The sequence below is a fragment of the Gopherus evgoodei genome, chromosome 4, assembly GCF_007399415.2.
Source record: "Gopherus evgoodei ecotype Sinaloan lineage chromosome 4, rGopEvg1_v1.p, whole genome shotgun sequence".
NCBI lineage: Eukaryota > Metazoa > Chordata > Testudines > Testudinidae > Gopherus > Gopherus evgoodei.
Window position 1 is genome coordinate 10,464,794 of NC_044325.1, and position 23,643 is coordinate 10,488,436.

Sequence of the window (23,643 nt, forward strand, 5' to 3'; positions counted from 1 at the left end):
CCCAATAAGCCATAGATGCCCCATAAGAGTTGGCTGAAACATTTTGAATGAGGGGGAGGCTGTGACTTTTTATAATGGGGCCAGATGAGATTCATTGCTGACCTGTGCCTTCCCTTTCTGCCAGCTAGGCTGGGGCAAACAGGCCATAGGCCAGGAGCAATTTCTGTAGTCCAGAGCCTCTACACCATGTGTAGAGCAAGTTTGGCCATCTGTGCACCACCTCACAAGAGCCCTGGCTGCAGAGGGCATTCTAGACCACAGATGTGGATGGGGCGGACCAGCATCTTGCTGTTTCTATGCCCCAGCAATTTCTAACAGAGGCCATCTCAACAAAGACAAGTTATGGCAACCTTCAGGACAACTTTATCCTATGAAAGGACTAAATTAGTCCTGAACAGAGATGGTGCAAGCTGCCTTCTCTCTTTCCCTGCTGATGCAATGGTGAGTTTGCCCCTAGGAGAACAGCAGTGCCTGGAGAGCATAGCATCATATAGTGTGAGTTTCTGACATTCCAGGGACTGGGTGTCCAGCTGAGGACTGGGCATCCAATACTAAGTGCATAGTTTGAAATAACAAATGCTGCCTGCATTCTTTGAAAATTCCCTATTTTCTGTGCACCCAAAATTGGCTAGCCAAATACCCTGCAGAAGAGTCTAAGGCCCTTTGAACGTTTCCAGGTGTGTGACATGCCCACAGTCACACCACAAGTCTGCAGTAGAGCCGAGGGATTACCTGAGTCCGCATCCAGTACTCTAACCACAAGAACATCCTTCCTCTCCCATGTACTCTTTGTATAAACTCAGGGCCATCTTTTCAAACTCAACCTCAGATCTTGTGCATGAAGAATCTACCACCATAGCACATTTCGTAAGTGGTAGGGAGTTCACTCTTGCACTTAACCAACACTTCCCTCTGTTGGGTCTAAACTTTTGGTGAACTTTGGAGCCAAAAACACCCAGGACTGGCCGTCTCTGCATATAATCCTTTCTGAACCTTTTTTGAACAAAGCACTGACCTGCAAACTACTCATGACACCCCCTTCCTCAAGTAGCCATTAGCCTTTATCTCTATGCATTACTTGTTAAACTTGCTCTTCCTGTAAAATCTTGATTGATTATGCATGACCATTATCTTTTATTAATCACTTTGTTTACTTCTGTGTATAAATATTGATGCTCACCCCTAATAAAGGGGCCACACTTATTCTAAAGCTTTTGGGGTAGTGTGAGCCCATTGATCAACGCATTTGTGTCTGGTCTCTGACAGAATTGTGTGCCCAAATTCCAACTCCGCACGACCTTGGGTGTTGGAGAGGTGAGTGAGGACTTGCTTTATTACCTAACCATTTGGGGGCTCGTCCAGGATTCCTTCTGGTGCGGTACCTCTGTCCAGTGGTCAGACCACTCCTATATGAATTGGCAAGGCGCCACAGGAGATTTTCTCCTAGCCAATTTCAATTGAGGGGTCGTGTATTGGACAGCAGGGTAAACGCCAGTTGGAGGGCTCCTGTCAGACACCATGGGTCAAGGGACTAGCGTGCCTCTTGAGAGTCCGTTGGGGATTGTAAATAAGTTATGGAACGAAGGGAACTCCAGTACAGACAGGAATGTCTAGGAAGAAGTTGTACACACTATGTGTAAGGAATTGGACGGGTATACCGCGGTATTGGCCGACTCGGCGATGAGGTGGCCTTCGTATGGCTCTTTCGAGCAGGCTGCCTTAAGAGGAGTAAAGAGCCAGATCGAAAAAGACCATCCGGGACAGTTATGTTACTGGTTTTGTTGGGACACAGCAGCAGAGCTGTGGAAATCTTTAAAAATTATGGCAGTCAGGTACTCTCCCGAGAGTGAACCCCCTCCAGGTTATTTCGATGAAGGGTGTAGACCACGGCGTGTTTTGACTCGTCAGCTGGTCCCCTCTGCACCTGCCCCTATTCCTCCGCAGGGGGACTCTCCTTGTAGCAGAGGGGAATCTGCAGGATCCCAGATTGGAATTTGTGCAGAAGGATGAGGAGGAATTGGAGGGGCAAACCTCGGGAGGAGTAGTTACTAGGCTTAGGTCCAAGCAGGTACAGCAGGGTGCATGCCCCCCCCCCTGAGGATAGCCAGAGGATGTCTCCGTCAAATCTCTTGCGAATAATAAAAGTATAGTTAGAGAGATGCCTTTACAGGTGCACGATCAACCTTATATGGGCAATGATGGACGATTGCAACATGCTAGTATTGTGGAATATAAAGGATGGCTAGAATGGGATTTGAAAGAGTGGGGACAGTTGTCAGGGTCTTTTGGGGAAAATCCCCGAAAGATCATAGAACTTCTAGAAAGATTGTTTTTAAGTTATAATCCTACTTATACGGATGTGGATCAGTTGTTAAGTAGAGTTTTGACCGGAGAAGAACGTAGTAGATTGTGGATGGCAGAAAGGACATGGGGAGATAGCAATGCAGCTAATCTTACTTGGATGGATAGGCGGGATCTGGCCGCTGGCTGGAATCCCCTAGACTGGACTCAGCTAAGGCTGACTCAGCTGCGAACAGATAGAGAGCGATTGTTAGAGAGACTCAAGGAAATGGCTCGCCGCTCGCCTAATCAGGCTAAGTTCATGCAGATTCGGCAGGAATGATGAGCCGCCCAGAAAGTTCTGGTCGAGGCTATTGGAGGGGGCCCGAATGTTCACTCAGATGGATCCTGAGAGAGAAGCAGACCACCCTACTCTTATTTCATTTTTTGTGAATCAGTCGGTGCCCCCTGTAAGGGATTACTTCTTAAAGTTTCGCCCTGGTTGGGGAGGTGAGTCAGTCACTTCAGTGTTGGAAGTAGCTGATTTTGCCTGGGAGAAAGAAAGGGAAAGTAGTAAAAAGAAAGAGAAAAAGGAAGAATCTAAGCTGATGGCTTTAGCTTTTCACGGTGGTGTTCGAGGCAAAGGCCGTGACCGTGGCAGGGGATTCCAGGGTGCCCGGGGAAGAGGGTCCTGGCGACCCCAGCCATCAGGAAATTGTTTTCAGTGCGGACAGCCTGGTCACTTTAAACGTGAATGCCCCTGGGGACGCCCAGAGGGTTGGTTGCATCCGCAGATGCTTATACAAGTGAGGAATACACCCCTGCACCACCAGCTCAGCCCATCCCCCAGGCCTGGATCAACTACGGGAAACAGCAGCAGCCGCAGCAAACTCAGCCTTCTCAATGACGGTACCCCGGGGGCGAAGGCAAACAATGTGATGGTCTTATTTCCTTAATGTCTTTAGCCGGCTCCTTTCTCACTTTCTCCCCTCCCAGCAAAGAGCCTCGTTTAACCCTTTCAGTCCAGGGACTGCCTGTCTCTTTCCTCATTGATACTGGGGCTACTTTCTCTCTTTAAATCATGCCCCCTCTCCCTGGCTATCCTCTGAGGTTAAAACTGCGACTGGGGTGGAGGGCAACCCACAGTCTCTGGGACTCACTTTGCCTTGAATGTTATTTATGCTGATAAATGTTTTTCTCACCGTTTCTTTTTTCCCCAGCTTGTCCGATCCCTTTGATGGGCCGGGATTTACTCTGTAAGCTTGAGGCTACTTTAACCTGCACTCCTGAAGGGGTAGGATTATTGATGACAGTATTAGGAGATTCGGCCCCTACTCAGGGTAATTGGGAAACACCCCTCTCTCTCTCCCCTGACCTCACTGACTTGCCTTCAACCCTCTGGGGAATTTCTGACACTGATGTTGGCCTGCTCCTTTCGGCAGATCCCGTAAGGATTCAGGTAAAGCCTTCCTTAACCCCCCCGTCAGTCCCTCAATACCCCCTGTCGCTGGAAGCCCGGGAGGGCATCCGCCCCATTATCGAGGGATTCATTGCACAAAAGCTAGTCCGCCCTCAGCGCACTCCCTGTAACACCCCGATACTGCCTGCAAAAAGCCTCCTAAAAAGGACGGAGACCCTGTTCGTTGGCGCTTTGTACAGATCTACGAGTTGTTAATCAGTATGTGGTCCCTCTTCATGCAGTAGTTCCTGACCCAGCTACTATCATCAGCCAAATCCCCTGGGATGCTGAGTGGTTCACTGTTATTGACTTAAAATCAGCTTTTTTCAGCATTCCTGTGCACCCAGACTCTCAGTATCTCTTTGGTTTCACCTGGGAGGGACAAAGTTATGTCTGGCAACGACTTCCTCAAGGCTACAGAGACAGCCCCACGATTTTCAGCCAGTGCCTCCGCCACGACTTGGAAGGTTTCACCAGTCCGCAGGGATCCACATTGGTCTATACGTAGATGACATCCTATTAGGTATCATGCGAAGAAGCTGCCCTCCGCATCGATGGTAAGGCACTTTTATTATACCTACACACCAGAGGCCACAAGGTAGACCCTAAAAAGATTCAGTGGGTCTCACAGAAGGTCCGATATCTGGGCTTCCTGTTAACCCCAGAAGGAAGACAAATGGACCCAGCCCGCATAAAGACTATTCAAAACTGCCCTCTACCGAACACCAAGAAACAACTTCGAGGTTTCTTAGGATTAATTGGCTTCTGTCGCCCCTGGTTGCCGTCCTGCGGGGAGTTAAGCAAACCGCTCCACCGACTCACTGCTAACCTTGCTCCTGACCCTTTGCAGTGGTCCCGGACACTATTCAAGCCTTTCAGTACTCAAGGACAGTGTGGCCTCCTCCATGTCTCTCCGCCCCCCCAATTACAGCAAACCCTTTCACCTTTTTGTCCACGAGAGGGGCGGAATTGCTAGTGGTGTCCTTACCCAGCTGAGCGGGCCCCACCATTTCCCGCTTGCTTTTTACTCTCAGCAAATCGACCCTGTCGCTCAGGAACCCCATCCTGCACCCGGGACTCTGGCAGCAGCTGCCCTGCTGATCACAAAGGCAAAGAGCCTAACCCTGGGTCATTTACCACGGTTTGGACCTCTCATGCCTTGTCAGCCCTTCTGCGTAGGGGCACAACCCAAGTCTTTTCGGCCCATCGTCAGCAACAGCTAGAGGCCGAACTCTTAGAAGACACTAACCTAATTTTTAAAGGTGTGGACCCCTTAATCCAGCTACCTTGCTTCCTGACCTGCCAGTCCCCCAGGACCAGCACGACTGTGTGGAAGTAGTTTACAGCATCTTACAGATAAGAGACAACCTGTTTGACGTGCCACTGGACACCCCGATTGCATCCTCTTCTCGGACGGAAGCTCCTTCTATGTTGATGGCAAGCGTTTCACTGGTTATGCTGTCACCTCTGAATGGGACAGTTCAGAGGCCGCCTCACTGCCAGGCAACTGGGGAGCCCAAGCCGCTGAACTCTATGCCCTGGCCCGAGCTTGCCAGTTGGCCGTGGTAAGACCGTTACCATTTTTACTGATAGCAAATATGCTTTTGGAGGTTGTGCATTGTCATATCCACCTCTGGAAGTTTCGAGGTTTCCAGACAGCTGCCGGTAAACCCATTCAGCACCTCCCCCTCATCCACAAGCTTTTTGACGCCCTCCAAAAAAACCCTCTGTCCTGGCTGTAGTTCACTGCGGGCCCATACTAAAGATAGCAGCCCCGTTACCCGTGGAATGCCCTGGCTGACGCCTCCGCCAAGAAGGCTGCCACCTTACCTTTAGCCATGCCCACATTGGCTATTGCAACTCCTCCTTTACTCCACCGCACCCCGTACCAGTACCCGCTGCTGAACTAAATCATGGGAAAGCCTCGGGGCCACTCTGGTCAAAGGGACCTGGCTTATGCCAGATGGCCGAGCCTGCCTCCCTCGCTCCACATACCCGTGGTAGTTCGCTGGCACCATGATAAAGGGGGTCACTACGGCACGCACGCCCTCGTGGACACTATCGCCTCGCTTTTGGTATGCTCCAGGCATTCAACCCTATTGCCTATCAATAGTGAAAGCATGCAGCACATGTCAGCGTAATGGACCTGCTCCACCTCTTAACAAAATTAAGGGTGGAAGACCTCCGCCTGCTGCTCCATTTCAACATCTTCAATTGATTTTGCAGATATGCCAAAGGCTTTTGGGGAAAAAGCACCTCCTTGTTTTGGTTTGCCCTCTGACTTCCTGGGTCGAAGCTTTTCCTACTGCTAATTGTACTGCTGCCACAGTGGCGAGATTCTCCTTAGAGATATTGTACCCCGTTTTGGCATCCCTCTTGTGCTCGACTCAGATCGCGGACCTCACTTTACTGGTCATGTCCTTGGCCATTTAGAACAAGGACTGGGCATTTCACACTCCTTTCATACACCCTACCACCCCCAGTCTAGCGGGAAAGTTGAGCGTATGAATAGGGAACTTAAGTTTACATTGGCTAAATACTGTCAGGAAACAGGATTAAAGTGGCCTCAGGGTACTTCCCTTGGTCCTGTTTCACCTTCGTACTCGCCCAACCCGCGCATTGGGATTATCCCCCTTTGAACTGCTCTATGGACACCCCCCTTTCAAGGCGGGGCGCTACCATGTGCTGATGTTTCACTATTGGGAGGGGATCATATGACTGCGTGTCAGTTTCTCTCCCTACAGGCTCGCCTCCGTACCCTTTGGAAAGCCTCGCAGTTTTCCCAGACCGTGCCGCTGGAGGAACAAATCCACCCGTTCCAACCAGGGGACTTCGTCTGGGCCAAAAAGTTCGTTCGTGACGACACCCTCCAGCCAAGGTTTACTGGACCCCACCAGGTTCTTTGACAACCCAGACTGCAGTGTTCCTGGAAGGACGCAAATCTTGGATCCACCACTCCCACGTCAAGCCAGCCGTAGTGGACCACAGTGTCGGACCAGCAGCTCTTGTCACCACTGAGGACACTGCCTTCGACCAGTGGACCAGCTTACCTCTCTCAGACATTAGACTTAATTAACTCGAAAAAATGAGAGGACCCTTTATTCTGACAACTGTATGTTTTTTATGCTTTTTCAGTTTATTTTCTGCTTATGAAGATAATGCTTTTATTAGATATTCCCACGAGGTTAAAACTCGTATTTTAGGAAATAGAAGTGATTGCTGGGTATGTACTCAATTTCCAGTAAATGCAGCACAGGGACTCCCCTTCACACCCATTCCCCTAACCACTGCTAATATGACTTGGATGCCACCGACTAGAATAAAAGATCCAGTCCAACCCAATCTTACATGGGACAAAACAGAAGTGCCAATTAACAAATATCTCAGGTAACCAATCAAACAGGATCACTGTGTTTTGTTAAAGAAAAAGGGTCAACTTTTGTGGGAACAAGTAAATGCAACATATATTTTAATGGCACCGCCTTTAGTAAAAATCTTGGCTTCAAGCCTTGCGCATCCCACTTATCCCATATGTGGATCCCTCACCCCGATCCACATTTTCAACTTTTTCATGGAGGGGCAGGTTTTCAGAGTCAGTTTTTAAAAAGCCCTGCTCAGATCTCGAGGGTGTCCAACTAATGTTAAAGGATACACAATTGCCTTCTACAACTGCTCAAGCAGTACTACACTGCCCTTTGAGGACAACACTACCAAATTGTGCCTCTGCAGTTCACACAACGACCCCTCTGCGTTACAGGGGACAGTGGTACAACGGGTGGTGGGTTACCTCCTACTTTGAGAAATGGAATACCCAAAACGCATATATGGAACATACTGGGTGTGCGGGCCCAAGGCTTATTATTTTCTCTCCCTGATTGGGCAGGGTCATGTTTATTTGGCATGGCTAGCACCGCCTTCTCGGATCTCCCTCACTCCCCTCATTTTCCCCACGTTCGTAACATCCGTGAAACTGACAGAGATATTAATCTCCGTGATGGTTTGTCCTGGCAGCGGTGGGCTGGTCACACTAGCTTGAAGGGTGCCATCATCCGTCTACAGGGACTATTAGAATCTTTGACCAATGAAACTGCAACCCTATTTGAGAACCAGGCCGGGGAAATGTCCCAGCTGCGCCAGTTGGCTTTGCAAAACAGAATGGCTTTAGATATGATGTTAGCAGCCCGGGAGGAACTTGCGCCCTCATAATGAAGAATGCTGTGTTTTTGTAAATGACACCTACTCTGACACTTTTCAACGTACCAAACACCTAAGGGAAATGGCTAAAAACTACTCCTCTGGCCAGCCACCTTATGATTGGTGGGGAGCCTTATGGAATTGGCTGCCCGGATTTGGGTGGGTTAAAAACCTCTTGGTGGGTGTTGTTGGGGCCATGTAGTCCTTATAATACTGTGTTGCTGTATTCAGTGTGTCCCCTCCCTCATAAACTCATGTAAGTCAGTTATTCTTTTCCCACTTCAGCTAAAAGCCTTACTCTCTTCGAATTGGCCCAGGCTGAAATTGCCAAGCGGCCCTTGAGATCTTGAAATAGGGTGTAGCTTTTTGATTAATAGTTATCTCAAAGCTACAAATGGAGGAATGTTGGGTCTAAACTTTTGGTGAACTTTGGAGCCAAAAAAACACCCAGACTGGCCGTCTCTGCATAATCCTTTCTGAACCTTTTTTTGAACAAAGCACTGACCTGCAAACTACTCATGACACCCCCTTCCTCAAGTAGCCATTAGCCTTTATCTCTATGCATTTACTTGTTAAACTTGCTTTTCCTGTAAAATCTTGATTGATTATGCATGACCATTATCTTTTATTAATCACTTTGTTTACTTCTGTGTATAAATATTGATGCTCACCCCTAATAAAGGGGCCACACTTATTCTAAAGCTTTTGGGGTAGTGTGAGCCCGTTGATCAACGCATTTGTGTCTGGTCTCTGACAGAATTGTGTGCCAAATTCCACTCCGCACGACCTTGGGTGTTGGAGAGGTGAGTGAGGACTTGCTTTATTACCTAACACCTCCTTCTTCCTTTCCGTTGTGCTCAGCAGAGCATCAGGCCATTGCTATGCCAAGGACAAGCACAGGGGCAAGACTGGTGCAGCCCACACAGAGTGTGTGAAGAACTTTGATCCCTAAGTTGGTTATGGCCACTCTGGGCTGCTCTCTCCAGGAGAGCCTGTTGACACATATGACAGGGTTAGCTAAGGATCAATACACCTGTGGAGGGAGACCATTTTTTTCCCAAGGAGCTCTAGGATGCTTATGCCCTGGGTCTGGCAGGAGCTGCCTTGGCTAAAAGGACCCTACTGTCTCCTTCACCCCTTGGCAGTTGCCCCCCTTAGCAGCCATCTGCAGCCCCTGCCCTCCTTGGCCAAAGGGAACCTTGCCAACACCACAAGGGCCTGCTCCTTGGCAACCATCTTCCCTCCCCCTGCTGCACCCTGGCAACTGCACCCGCCCAGCCGCCTTTTCACCACTCAGCATTGACCAACCATAATCCCCGCCCCTTCCTCCCAGCTAACCAATCCAGTTAAAGCTTGGGCGCGTTACAAAAGCCGCCTACTTCGGCCAATCAGAAGAAGCTTTCCATGAAGCTAGGAGGAGACGAGGCTTGTGAGTTGTCAGGGGGCGGGTTTATTTGTGTCCGGCGAGAGCCGCCTGCCTGCAGGGATTGGGTGAAACTGGAAGAGACTGACCAATGAACGCCGTGGGCCGGGCCGAACAAAAGGGGCGGGACAGCGGCCTGTTCAAACCGGCGGCGGCGGCCGGGGCCGAGCGCGGGGAGCGCGCCGGGCTGGTGAACCTGGTGAGGGGCCTGAGGAGTCGGTGTGGCGGGGAGCGCCCAACGGCCGCCTGAGCCGGGCCGGGCTGTGTGGGGGAGGGTACCCCGCCCCTGAGCCGAGGGGGCGGGCGGGACCTGGTTACCCATGATCCGCTCCTGACCCGGGGAGGGGACAGGGTTATCCCCCCCCCGTCCTGAGCCCCGGGGGGAGAAGGGGACGGGTTATCCCTCCCCCCCACCGTCCTGAGCCCCGGGGGAGAAGGGGACAGGGTTATCCCTCCTCCGCACCCCCCCCCGTCCTGAGCCCCGGGGGGAGAGGGGACAGGGTTATCCCTCCTCCGCCCCCCCCCTCGTCCTGAGCCTGGGGGAGGAGGGACAGGGTTATCCCTCCTCCCCCCCGTCCTGAGCCCTGTGGGAGGGGTGGACAGGGTTATCATCCTCTCCTTCTCCCCCACCCCCACCGTGCCTGGGGCGGGAGTGGGGGAGACAGGTTATCTTTCTCCCTTCTCCTCCTTCCTGAACTGTGGGGAGGACAGGGTTCCCCTCCATCCCACTAAAACGTCCCTCTGTTCTTTGATAGCTCTTCTGAATATTTAGTTACTTCCTGAATCTGCAGGTCAGTGACTTGGGAACCCAGGAAATGTGACGCTCGCCCCCCACCCCTACCCTAGGGAGATAGTCTGGCGGCTAACAAGCTGTAAGGCCTCCGCTTATGGACTGTATTTCTGCCCTGCTGTCTGCTACCCCTGCCAATTACTGTACATGAATGCATCCATATGATGTATCCTTTCTGTGATTGTAATATTGCTGATGAAGCCTGTTGCAGCACCACTTACCTCCCTTGCTAGAGAATAGTTCTAGTAATGCCAGGGCTCTTTGCCTCTCACTACAGTTCTGGGATTTTCATGGGGCTGTCGCAACCCTGACCCTGTGCCAGGTTGGTGCTGCTTTAACTTAGCCTCAGTTGTGCAGTTTCCACCTCCACTCTAAGCATACCACAGGCACTGAAGCTATTAGCTCCATAGCCTAAGGCCCACCACACTGTTGCCTATCCCCATTTCAGGACCATTCTTGTTTCTGACATGGGCGAGCTCACAATTGCCTGGCAGCGTAACTGAATGGCTCAGACAAGTAATGAGTATGGAGCCTTTGACAGCTAGGGTAACCATGTGAATTCTTCCCTGGTTGGTAGTGGCTGGAAATTGTTACTATCTAGTGGCTGTTTGTGGTCATTGTTTGAAATGGGTATAGTGGTGTCAGCCCAGTTCACATGACAAACCATCATCAACCCAATTAGCAAAACTGTTCACTCAATATTGAGTAAGCCTGCGAACTAAATTCCCCTCTCACCTAAAGGTAATCTCTCTAGGATAAGGTTGAGACAAGGGCATGAAAAGGTAGGAGAGGATGCACAGCAGGTGCCAGTGTTGTATCTGTTCTGTGGCAAGCGGATTTCAGTCTTCAGGGCTTTCATGTCTCAGATTTTCAGAAGCACTACTTTCATGCATGCAACTCAACAACAAATAGGCAACACTCTGCTATTGGAGGTGCCCTGACATGTGTAGACTGAATTTATGTATCTTCCATTCATATGATTTGTTTCACAAGTATGTTTGAGGAACCTTGTAGAAATGAATTATATTAACACTTGTCTAAGGCACAATTACTCAGCTCTGTGTGCTTGGGGGTAAACTCCAATCATTTAAAGACATGGGGAATTCTTCAGAGCAGCCCCTGGCTGTGTTCATGGATAAATATTAAGTGCTATATGATTGATGTTTTGACACTTGCTCCCATCTTCAGTATACCTTTAGTGCAATCATACATGTATCTTTTGAATGCTATGTTTTATTTGACTGATTTACTTTTGTGGTTATTTCAAGGTTACTCATGGAGACTATTGTTTGAACAATAGTACAGAATTGTGACTTTTCCAATAATACAAAATACTCTACTTTTCCTGGAAGGAGAGGGCAAAAACTTAGAGGTTTAGAAATGAAATGCCTACTATGATTCATTTAGACCATGTCTACACTAGCACTTAGGTTAGCAAAACTTCTGTTGCTCAGGAGGTATGAAAAAAACACCCCTCAAGTGACATGAGTTTTGTTGGCATAAGCGCTCGTGTGCACAGCGCTATGTCAATGGGAGACGCTCTCACCCAAGCTGCTGCTGCTTGTTGAACTGGTTTTATGATGTCAATGGGAGAGCTCTCTCCTGTCTGCATAACACAGCCACACAAGCAATTTTACAGCGATACAGCTCTGTTGCTGTAAGCTTGTAAGTGTAGACATGGCCTTAGTAAACTTATTTATTCTCAACTATTTTAAAAAAAAAGCATACACCTTGTCTCTGCTTAGACAAATGCAAGATCTCCATTAAAGTACAAGAGTGTCTCCAGTCTAATTCGTTAGGGTTATCATTCTTGTACCTTCCTACAGAAGCTGATAATGTAACCAATGTACCACATTTTTCATCACCTAATATGGGCTTGTGTACCTTATCTCCTGGATCCACGGTTAGCAATCGATCCACCGGAGGTCAATTTATCGCATCTAGTCTTTCCCCCACCCCCAGTGTAGACCAGGCCTGTGTGTTATAAAGATTTGACCAAAACAGTCTGAATGTGCTTAGTACATATTTGGTTGATGCAGACTTGACACGGCAGAAGCACAAGTCATAAAAACACACTATTCTGAATTCAGCTGTCCTGTCTTCCCTATTTTACTTGCTCATTTTGTTGCAACCTCCTTCACAAACAGATCTGGGTCTTCAGTTTTAAGTTTTAGAATAGCAGGAAGCATATTGGGGTTGCATGGTGGCAACCATGTTTTAGACTTTTTGACGGTGGCAGGGGAATCTAAACCTGTGACATCCATGTTTGGGATGTCACATTGGTTAAGTATTGGAAAGGTGCTACAGCATTTCTGAATTGTTTTTTGAGTTTGATTTTGGTGACTGCAATTCTTTTAATTAGTTCAAGACAGATTTATATTGCTGTTGCAGTATGGGTGATAGCCTGTACTCTGTGAAATCCCTTTAATTGCTTTTGTAAACTTAGTGTCTTTGTCAGTTCCTTTGTTATGTAAAACAGGCTTTTTTTGATGAAAGTTCTCCTTGCACTTAGATGCATAAATATATTGAAATTTGCATTAACTGCCATAAACTTCTTGTGTTCCACCAAGTGTAGTTGGGAAGTGGGAGTGATCTGTCCTCCTTTTTCAACCAACAACCCAAGAAGCTGCTAGCAGTTGCAGGAAACTTCTGAACTTCCACAGTGTACTTTAGGACTGTCACTACTTTCTCAACAAGATTTCACTAGTTTGCTAACAGCTATATGTCAGATGTTTAACATGAAAACACTTGTTCTTTATTTTCAGTTTATCAAAACAAGACAACTTTTGTCACTTTTTTCCTTTTTGGGGTGGCATTTGCAGCTACTTGCACAGTTTTCTTTTCAAACATAGAATCCTTTGCATTAAGTAGAGATGCCTTCCCCCCCACGCATAGATGCTTTTAGCTGTTATTAGATCATTGCTAGTGTTCAGTTTTGTACAGTAGAACCTCGGAGTTACCTCCATTTTCAAGTGTTTGTTGCTCGTAACTCTGAACAAAGCATTATGGTTGTTCTTTCAAAAGTTTACAACTGAACATTGACTTAATACAGCTTTGAAACTTTACCATACACAAGAAAAATGCTGCTTTTTACCATCTTAATTTAAATGAAACAAGCACAAAAAGCTTCCTTACTTTGTCAAATCTTTTTAAACTTTCCGTTACCCTTTTTTAGCAGTTTACATTTAACACAGTACTGTATTGTTTGCTTTTTTTTCTTTTCTTTTTTGCCTTCTGCTGCCTGTTTGTGTACTTTCAGTTCCAAATAAGGAGTGTTGCTGACCGGTCAGGTCGGAACTCTGGTGTTTGTAACGCTGAGGTTCTGCTATACTAATGTTACTATTGATTCTAGCAGCATGTATTAGTGGACTTGTAAGTTAAAAATCTGTATGGAGATGTATCCAGGGTGAAGTGCTTCCATCTCTTTTCGTTTCTCATTTTGTGCTACACTGAGGGGGATAAGGTTAGTGTTAAAGAACACTTTAGGCTCAAGTCTCTACCTTTCAGTTGTTAGTGTCATAATTGCTAATCTCTGGATGACAAAGATGAACAGACACAACTGAAGTCTCCTTTAGCAATCATTCTGACTGGAGTGATGATGACAACAGCATTGAAAATGTCTTATTTGCAGGATCATCAAACTAATCAATGTTTTGCCATCTTCAATAGACAGTTTCATTTGATCGACACCCCCTTCCGCCCCCCCCCGCTAGTGTATTAAAAAAATCCAAGAAACTACTTTCTGCACTTTGAGCTGAGTACATATCCTATCTTGTGTACATGTTGCTTTAGATGACTTTATCATTACTTAGTCCATTCAGTGCCTCGTTTCCTACCACTTCCTTCAAAATTAGGCATGCTAAGTTAGACTACATCTAATAAATTGCTTGTTTGCAGCTCTTCCATTCACTAGCTAGAATGCAGAACAATCATCTAATGAGATCAATATGGTGAAGATCATAAAATAAAATGAGCTAGCCAGTTTTATTCAGTGCTGTGTATTAGGTGCCATGCCAACCTTCTAGCTAAGATAGCTATAGGCCTCCTGACATTCACTGCTCCACCCGCTTCCCTCTCATTAACATTTAATAACAGTTGATCCACCTATTAGCAATTCACTGCTTTGAATCACCATTGATTCCCCTCTCACTTCATAGACAGTTCTAAAACTTTCAAAATAGGAATAACAAGAACCTTGATGTGCTCATAACCTTAAGGAAAAAAGTTCTTCATACATTAAGATTAGAGCCTGTTTCTAACATCCATATCTTCTGTTCAAATATGTTATGTTCATGTGAATGCTTCAGAGTGACAGGTGTTTAAAATAAATTTAATTTTTTGCTATTTGAAACCTGTGTTTTTTTTTTCACAAGCCTGATGAACTATTTACATAGCAGAGAGCTACAGACAAGTATTCAAAATCTTATATAAGATGGAACCCGAGGGCAGGTCTTCACCACCTGCCGGATCGGCGGATAGTGATCAATCTATCAGGGGTTGATTTATCATGTCTAGTGTAGACATGATAAAATCGCTCCCTGATAGCACTCCCCATCAACTCCGGAACTCCAGCTCGCGAGAGGTGGAAGCGGAGTTGATGGGGGAGTCGCAGCGGTTCGCTCGCTGTCATCCTCACGGCCAGGTAAGTGGACCTAAGATACACCGACTTCAGCTACATGTAGCTGAAGTTGCATATCTCAGGTCGACACCCCCTCTCCCCCCCTCCTGCTAGTGTATATCTGGGCTCAGTGTAGATAGTGGCTAACATTCAGTAATGTTGTAGTCTATCATTTTAAACTAAACCTTTGAGCTACATCAAAGCGGTCTTATAAGTAATGCATCCTATATGAACAATGGTAACCTTTTACTAAAGAAAAAAACGTCATCCGCTGTAGCGTGCTTGCAACACAGCAAATGTTGACAAACAATTCCTTATAGCAATTACTCTTCTATTGAAGCCTGGTGCGATGCAAGCAAATGAGTTTGACTCATCTGATGAAGAGCCTATTCAAGATGATCAGATACCATTTCAGATATCATGGTAAGACACATTTTTTTGAGCAAAAAATTCTTTGTAATCACATACCCTCGTAGATGTTTCATTCAGCAATTTCTGGCCTTTCAGAAATATCCCAAGTAACACATATAAGGTTTGATGAACACTTGTATGCTGCTTGCAGCTAAATATCTGCGCTAACTGTGGGCCTAAATATTCATAAAACCACACAGCTGGATAATAGATCGTACCTGTCCTAAAGGAACCTGCAGCAGGCCACTGGCTTCAGTGATATTTCAGAGAGGTCATAGAAATAGTAACGAAATCAAACACTGGACATACATGACAACTAAACTTGCTAGTATAACTGCCATGTCTCTCTGCAACCTGAAGATATTGGTCCAGACTCTGATTAAAACACAACTTGAGTGACTAAAATCCATTTAATTCCCAAGTAACTTAATTCTTAATCATTTCTGACACTGTGAAGATGTTGTAGGTTAAGAAGATTTGATCCAAAGCTCTTACAGTGGAGGCACCATGAAATGTAATCAAATAGTAAAATGGTTTGGAATGAAGTATTGATGCTTTAATATACACCTCAGAAGTGTTAAAACTACTTCACTGTGTGTGTACACTTCATGTACCTCTTCTCACTTAAGCGTACAATACATGTGATCAGAAATAAAATGTTGTAGTGTGGACATGTGATTCTCTTTTATCAGTAAACACTACAAAGTTTTCTGGCTCTAATTCTTGCTATTCAAACTGGACTACTGCTGAATAACTTTTTTCCACAACCCTGCTGAGAAAGTAGCTGTCTAGTATCGAAAACTTGAGCTGGAATTCAAGTTTATATTCTGCATTTTCTTTTGGTAGGTTAGCCCTGTCATCTGTCTATTGTTCTCAGTTTCTGGGAGTATGTTCTCTGCCAGGTATGTAGCACTGGTTTTAGAAATTTAGTAGAAAGCATGGTTAAAGCTAGGAGGAAATTATGCTGTCTCCAAAGATCTCTCTAAACCTTACTCGCTTAGTGGAGTGATACACATGTCTTCTGAGCACACAATATTGGAAAGAGTGGAGGTATCAGATCTCTTGGTTTGATGCCTGAGACTGTTTTGCCTAATCCAGAAGAAGTGATGAAAGGTAACTGCTGATAACCTAGTATGCTTTCCAAATTGGAGTACATTTTATGATTGTAAATGGCAATGCAAGCCCATGAAATGGGACAACTCTGACAAAGCTAAATTTTTCCACTATAAGGAATGTCAAACTAAAGATCGCATCTGAAAAATCCTACACTGTTACATTCTAAAAATGTAAAATATTAGTAAAGTATTTCATGTGTTTTAACCACTTGTGTTTTTTAGTGCTTGTATTTCACCCAGTTTGGAATCAATTATCACTGTCTCATTCTCATGCACTAGCATTCTGTTGTAATGTTGGGTTGCAAATGCCAAAATGGGTATTTAATTCCAAACAGAATTTCATTGACACTTTAAACACATGTGTTTAACACTTTTTTTTTTATAAACATTTAGGCTTTGGAAATCTGTTCAATAGAAAACATGTTTGAAATGTTGGTCTTTAAACTACCTGTGTCCCTTCTTAACTCATGTCTGTTCTTTAAACACTGCCTGCCTGCTTCTGCCTCGCAAAATTCCACCTGTTGGACATATCAGATCTTAAACTGATAAGAACAGATATAATTTAGATAATATTTTAACCTCAAGGTCCCAGAGACACAGACAAGGTTTTCATCTTGAGGCCAAAAGACCAAAAACATCAAGACACTTGATCACGGCCTTGGATAGGCCAAGAGACTACTTACACTTGATCTTCGCTTATAGAGAGGCAGGCAGCTATAGCTTCCTACTTGCAGGATCCCAACACCTTATCTTCAGAAGGGAACAAATGTCTTCCAGAGAGCAGCTAATTCTAAAGGTGGTAAGGGCAGTTTTAAAGTTAGCAGACCTAGAGGAGAGGAATAATTTGAGCAGTAATTGGAGCTTGCAATCTAGCCACATACATTTGCCTTCTACATTGTACCACAATCCATGCAACTGCCCCTGGGTTTCAGGAATTGCTGTGCCCATTTTCTGTCGTGATATCTCTTGTAGGTGGGTATATGCATCATGTTAAAAACACTTTTGTAGCTCTTTTTTGTGGAATGAAGTGGGAGAAAATAAGGTGATGATGATGACACGCTGCAAACCCAAGTAGAGAGGAGAGTTTAATATTGGTTATATGCCAGAATTTGGGGGGGGGGGGAGGGAGGGAGGGAATCTTCCTACTAGTAACCCTACAACTATCTCACTTTTGCTGATCTTTTGCCAATCTCTTTAACTGTAGCCCAGTTAATCATATCAGAAGCTCTCTCTCTTTTGAGAAGGCTTAAACTAAATGTTAGTTACAGGCTTAGAAAAGCTGCCCTGTTACTTTATTAAACCTGATGATTCTGTCTGCACTCCCTTACACAACTACTCTACTTGCGACAATGAACAGTTCTTTCAAATGTTTCCATTCCATCCAACTCACTACTTCATATTTTATTTTAGGTTGCAGGTTCAAGGATGTTAGAAGAAATCTTCACAAAGATATAGGTAGGTTTATATAAAATATATACACCTCTACCCCGATATAAAGCAACCCGCTATAACACAAATTCATATAAGCGGTAAAGCAGCGCTCCGGGCGGGGGGGGGGGGGGGGGGGGGGATGCGGATCAAAGCAAGTTCAATATAACACGGTTTCACCTATAATGTGGTAAGATTTTTCAGCTCCCAAGGACAGCGTTATATCAAGGTAGAGGTGTATATGCACACATGCTACATAGACACACCCATGAACACATGCTCTTGCTCTTTTTTATTTATATATTGTATATGGACTCTACACTAATTTAAATCTTTCTTTTTCATATTGTAAGTAAGCACTTTCAAATGTACATGGTGAATTAAAAGTGCATAAATTTACTATTTTAGTCACTAGAATCTTGCCTGCTCTCTTAGACTGGAGATTGTATCACATTCTCTCTCTAACCAGCAAATCTGAGTTTCCAGATACCATGTGTATCTTCTCAGAAATGAAACAATCATGACAGTTAAGCTGTGCCATCTCCATTAATGTTCAGTTTCCCTTTTACAAATACATGTAGTGTTTCCTTTTACTGGGTGAAAAGTTCCTGAGGGAGTATTCATTTGACAATTGTGTTAATCCGGGCTTCTGTAGTGCTCAGTGTGCTTGAGGGAATGTGAAGCTGTGTGCACTGTTTAACGTAGTAAGTCTCTTTTGCAAGAGAAAAACACCTCTTACATGGGTTCACCACCAACTGAAAGTACTCACTGCTGAATATGTACAGCCCATAGACAGGAAGCTCTGATAATCCCAATGTAGGATAGCAAGCTTCCCAAGAAGAGCTAGTTCAAAGCCTAAGCACAAATACTTCTAATCTTTTATTTCAATAACTTGCCAACTTCAGGATCCTACCAATGAGCATAAACACAGTGTTCACGGTTAACCCTACAGTTCTAGTGTTTGTGTCAGCTGGTCATGGGTAAACCATACTAGAACCAAAATGTTAGCTGACCCACAGTTATGCTAAGCACAACATCTCCACTGGTTGCTGTTTAACACTGTGATAGTTAACATGATTCCTCAAGCTTTTGTTCTAACACACCTATGCTTTGTAGCAAAGACTTGTATTGTATCAGCAAAAGTCCCTTCATGACTGTTCAAAGATGATCAGAAAAGAGGGGACTTGGCTAATGCTGAGAAGAATTTTTAGTTCTTGCTGATTCTCACATTAATCCCTGAAATTCAATTGATTAGCATTTTTCTCTAAGTAGATCTTTAACTTGATAGGCACTTTTTTTATTTGCAAGTGTCTTGGTTTGTTGGCAGAAGAATTGAAGAGGTATGGGACACAGGATATATTTGTGCTCTGTACCAGAGGAGAGCTCTCAAAATATCGGGTGCCAAACCTACTAAACTCCTACCAGCAGCATGGGATTATTGTGCACCACCATCCTATTCCCGATGGAGACACTCCTGACATCGCCAACTGCTGTACAATTCTGGAAGAACTAAGGGGCTGTCTGGAAAACAACCGGAAAACATTAATACAGTAAGTTCCTATTTCCTTCCTGTCTCCACAAGGCATCTATCAACTTCCCTCCAGACGGATGAACAATCAAAACTTTAATGTATAATAATGTCAAATGACAGTTGACTGGCTTCCTTTAGGGTTAATTCAAACTGTGACATTCTCTTTCTTTCACCGTGTCTTCGTCTGGCACATACTTACAACTACTTCCATTTCCTTGCCCTGTTCAGTGAGAAATAATGCTAGGCCTTGTAGGGCTGGACACCTGGAGCCTCCCCCGCTTTTCCCAGCTGGTCTAGTAGGATGACCCATGGCATACTATCTGAGTGAAACTAAAATTCACGGCAGCTACCAGGGCGACATACCGTGAGCCTTTAGGAAACACTAATGGCTACTAAAAATAAGTCTACATTGTTTCAGGCCATCCACCTTACATAAGGATATCATGGTGCATTCTACTAATCCACTAAGAAATGAACTTTGGGTGGGGAAGGAGGAATAATTTTGATCTAGAGATATGATGAGGTATTTCCATTGGATGCGGTTTCTTGTTTCCCACTGGGCACCAGAGAAGCTATCGGCATAAAATCTACCAAAATGATCTGATCTTGCTTTCTGTGAATTTAGAACACAACTCTTCCACAGGGGCGGATTCCAACAGGTTTTACCAAAGGACTGGATTTTCACACAACTCTAATGTCCCAAGCCTGTACTGAGGCTTGTTTCCTTAGATTATAGGAGATGGTGGAATTATGGTCATGGTATTCTTGAAGCAATTCTTTTTCCACTGGGTTCACAAAAGAGAGAAGTAGCTTCCAGCCATCTTGATCTCTCAAGGATTACCAAGTACAGTAAGGCCCCAGTTCTACTGCACTATTAAAACAAGTCCTTCTTTTCTTTCAGCTGTTACGGAGGACTTGGACGCTCATGTCTCAGTAAGCATCTTTTCCCTCCTCCCCATGTCATTGCTTAATATTGATGCAATTTAGCCACATCCTCTTCTGATAATAGAACTAAAATATATATTAGTCTGGCACCTAAAGGACCAAAATGCATTAGGAACCAGAGGTTTCTGAGTTGGAAATGGAACTTGGTGCCCTTGCACAGTGGAGGCCTTATGGAGTGATGTGGAAAATGGGAGAAGTTTAATAGCCTCCTATAGTATTGGTTATAGTTTGACAGGCCTTGGTTACTACAGTTGGCAGAAATATGGGTGAGAACACATCAGGCCTGACCAGGCATCCACTGTAATAAATGGAGCAGGCTCAAGCCAGTTTATTTAGGAGTTCTTGGTACTGATCAAGCAAGAAATTTCTTCAAGTCTGACTAAAGAATTAAAAAAAGCCAGTGAACGATGCACCATAGCTCTGTGCACTCAATTATATGGAAGTGTGGAGAGACTTCTTGTCTGATTTGTAAAGGGAACAAACTAGACCTTGCCTCTGTCTCCTTTTCCACACCTTCGCTGTGACTTGCCTCCATTCCTGCCAGGGTGGGGAATGCACTCTGCCCGCAGAGCTCCCTGCATGACCCTCAATGAGGGGGAAGCAGGCGACATGCAGCTCTCGTTTTGTCTGAGTTTTCTCAACTTAGTTCTCTCCCTAAAGCCTGAGAGGTGCCAAAAGCTGCAAACACCGCAGAAGGGGAATGGAGCTGAAACAACAATCTACCAAAAGGCACAAACGGCCCTCAAGATGTTACGGGGCCAACTTGTTAAAGTTTTTGGAATTAAAGTTTGGACTTTCCCTCCAAAAAGCTCTGCAGCCAGGAATGCTGGGGGAGCTGCTGAGGATGCAGGGAAAACTTGAGCAAACATCCCTGCTGCTAATGACTGGCAGGCCTGGTTCTGCCCCCAACTGCAACCAGGTTGAAGTATCCATTGTAACAGATCTGTGGACCTTCTTCTTCTACGATGAAGAAATTCCAGTTCTGAAGTGGCAGTGAGACTCCGGTGGTTGTCTAAGCACAAACATCAGTGAGCAGAAGTTTTATTACATACAGAAATGATTGTTAGCATGCATACTTACGCATCTCTTTTCCTTACAGTAGCTGCATGTCTTTTGCTTCAATTATCTGATGCAATGGAACCCCAAGAGGCAATAGAGAGCCTCCGAGACTTAAGAGGATCTGGGGCAATACAGACAATAAAGGTAAGGAGGCTGTGGGGGGAAGGGAATACTAAAATGGAGAAGACCTCTGGTGGGACTGTGCCTCATGAAGAGATGGCTTTGTCTTTCTGAGAGTTAAAGCAGGTCTCTAGTAATTCACGCCCTTACTACCTCTGACGAAGTGGGTCTTCACCCACGAAAGCTCATGCTCCAAAACGTCTGTTAGTCTATAAGGTGCCACAGGATTCTTTGCTGCTCTTACTACCTCTGAATGTTGGGATTGAGCTGCTTGTAGTCACATGCTATCACACCAACTCAACCTCAAGTTTGTCTACACCAGAACGTGTCATCTTTTCTCCTTTATTGCCAATAGCCATTCTATCCCCTGCTCCTCCCCATTCTGTTGCTCTGTTCTTTACCTCTCTCCTCTGTTGCCCTCCACCCCACTCCCACCTATGGCTCATAGTAGGTGTTGTTGCTTCTTCCTATTACCAAAATCCTTCCTTTCATTCTCACTGCACCTTGATCTGCTTTGATTCTTAAACTCTTCTCTTCCTCAACTCACACTTGCATATTAGTTCCTATTCTAGCTCCCATTTTCCATTTATCATCTGTCATCCTCTGCCCACGTCCCAATGCTAGTATTAAACCTACTCAGAATACACAGGTCATAAAATGGGCAAGACTATAGTTCATAAAGCCAGAGAATGTACACCAGTCAATCTCACCACAACTTCTAGATCTAATGTTCTTTTAAATGCCTTCTAAAGGCGGCAGAGTGGCAGAAAAGGCTGCCTACTGCTAGCTGAAGTAGCAGAATAGGATTTGGGAAGCAGGCACACTTCAGCTAAGTCAGAGTGGAGAGCAGAGTAAGCATTGTTTACTGAAGCTGGGAGTCCCACCCTGCTTTTATTAGATATGGGGGATCTGTGTTTTAATTCCCGATTGCCTATAATATTTTTTTGAACACTTGTTATGCAGTTTACACCATTTGGAATCTTTACTCAAGACTGACTGGGCCCACCAGCACTCTATGTAGATTGTTGTGCCCTATATTCAGCTACCTGGCAGCAGTGTTCTACTTCTTGGACTATATGCAGAGGGAGTGGAACTACTTATTCGCAAATGAAGCAGTTTCCCATTTAATAATGCCAACCAGAATTGTGTATCCAACTTCACTATAATAGGAACACAAGAGTTGCCAGACTGGATCAAACTTAAGGTCCATCTAGTCCAATATCCTGTCTCCGTCCTAACAGTGGCCAGCACCAAATGCTTCAGAGTAAGGTGTAGTAATTGTGCAGTAGGCAGATGTGGGGTAATCTGCCCTCTCCTGCCCCAATTAGATCTTATCCTACTGTAATGATAGCTAGAGCCTTGCCTACACCACAGAAGTATTTAATATCTCTTTAAAACTTTACAGCATGTCACATTCAGCACTCTTGCTAAATATGATTGTACATTTTTCAGCAATACAACTATCTCCATGACTTTCGAGAGAACCTGGCTGCACATCTGTCAACAAAAGATGCAATATTAAGATCAGTATCACGATAAACTAATATTGATGACATGGTATATCTGTTTACATACGGTATTTTGGCTGAGTACAAGTTCTATGTAAAAAGACATCTCTCACCTGCATGACCTTTAATACCACTTTATTAGGGTAATACTTTACCAGAAGCAGTGACTAACACCCAGTCTCTACTGTAAATAGACAAAGACTGGTGCTGGAAAGGGACTTGTAAGCTATAGTAATATCCTGCATTTCAAACTTTCAAGGACTAATTTCATTCTCTACAAGTATTTCCACACATGAAGGGAGAAATGCTATGCTGGTGTCCCCTCCATTTCTAATAGACTTGTTTTAGTACAGTAACTTCAGTGAACCGCTGATGCATTAATTCCCTTCATCAAGGACGTCCTTACCACTATACAAGTTTCAACAGTCTGAACTAGTATTTTGGTTTTTAAATTTTTGGTGTTTTCTGTATGTTGCATTTTATTTATTTACTGAATGGAGGGTATTACAGGGGATGTCAAAAGAAATAAAACTAATGCATTGTCTATTTGTAAGTAGTCAGTAGAAATAGTTGGGAGTGGAAGGGGGGAGAGTTTGAAATGGGAGTAAAAAGATCTACTAAGAGCCAGAAAGAGTCTCCTTGTACTCTTCTATTGTGAAGGATTTTCTAAGTGTTCCAGAGCAGTAGTCTAGTTCTTTCCACAAGTCCTTGACTAATGTAATTTGATGGCATATGCTTGTGTGGGGTGGTCTGGTTGTGCAC

At 44.9% G+C, this 23,643-nt stretch overlaps 1 protein-coding gene across 3 annotated transcripts; it reads left to right on the forward strand.

Annotated features, from left to right (window-relative positions):
* Positions 1–9,483: 9,483 nt before the first annotated feature.
* Positions 9,484–23,432, forward strand: CDKN3 (cyclin dependent kinase inhibitor 3). 3 transcript variants are annotated; one of them, XM_030562925.1, is made up of 9 exons: positions 9,484–9,555; positions 10,148–10,312; positions 15,105–15,187; positions 16,022–16,077; positions 17,701–17,745; positions 19,046–19,268; positions 20,151–20,182; positions 21,294–21,397; positions 22,826–23,432. In XM_030562925.1, the coding sequence occupies exons 2-9, from the start codon at positions 10,298–10,300 to the stop codon at positions 22,910–22,912; spliced, it is 645 nt and encodes a 214-aa protein (XP_030418785.1). In that variant the 5' UTR covers positions 9,484–9,555; positions 10,148–10,297; the 3' UTR covers positions 22,913–23,432. The 3 variants fall into 3 exon arrangements, with proteins under 3 accessions (XP_030418785.1, XP_030418786.1, XP_030418787.1); XM_030562926.1 differs by having other exon boundaries at positions 10,148–10,228; XM_030562927.1 differs by lacking the exon at positions 10,148–10,312 and having other exon boundaries at positions 9,490–9,555.
* Positions 23,433–23,643: the final 211 nt, after the last annotated feature.

Bases quoted from the DNA above. Each gene is read 5' to 3' on its own strand.
- CDKN3 (XM_030562925.1), top strand. The intron at 19,269-20,150 runs GTAAGTTCCTAT...CTTTTCTTTCAG, and splicing joins AACCGGAAAACATTAATACA to CTGTTACGGAGGACTTGGAC. The intron at 21,398-22,825 runs GTAAGGAGGCTG...TACATTTTTCAG, and splicing joins GGGCAATACAGACAATAAAG to CAATACAACTATCTCCATGA.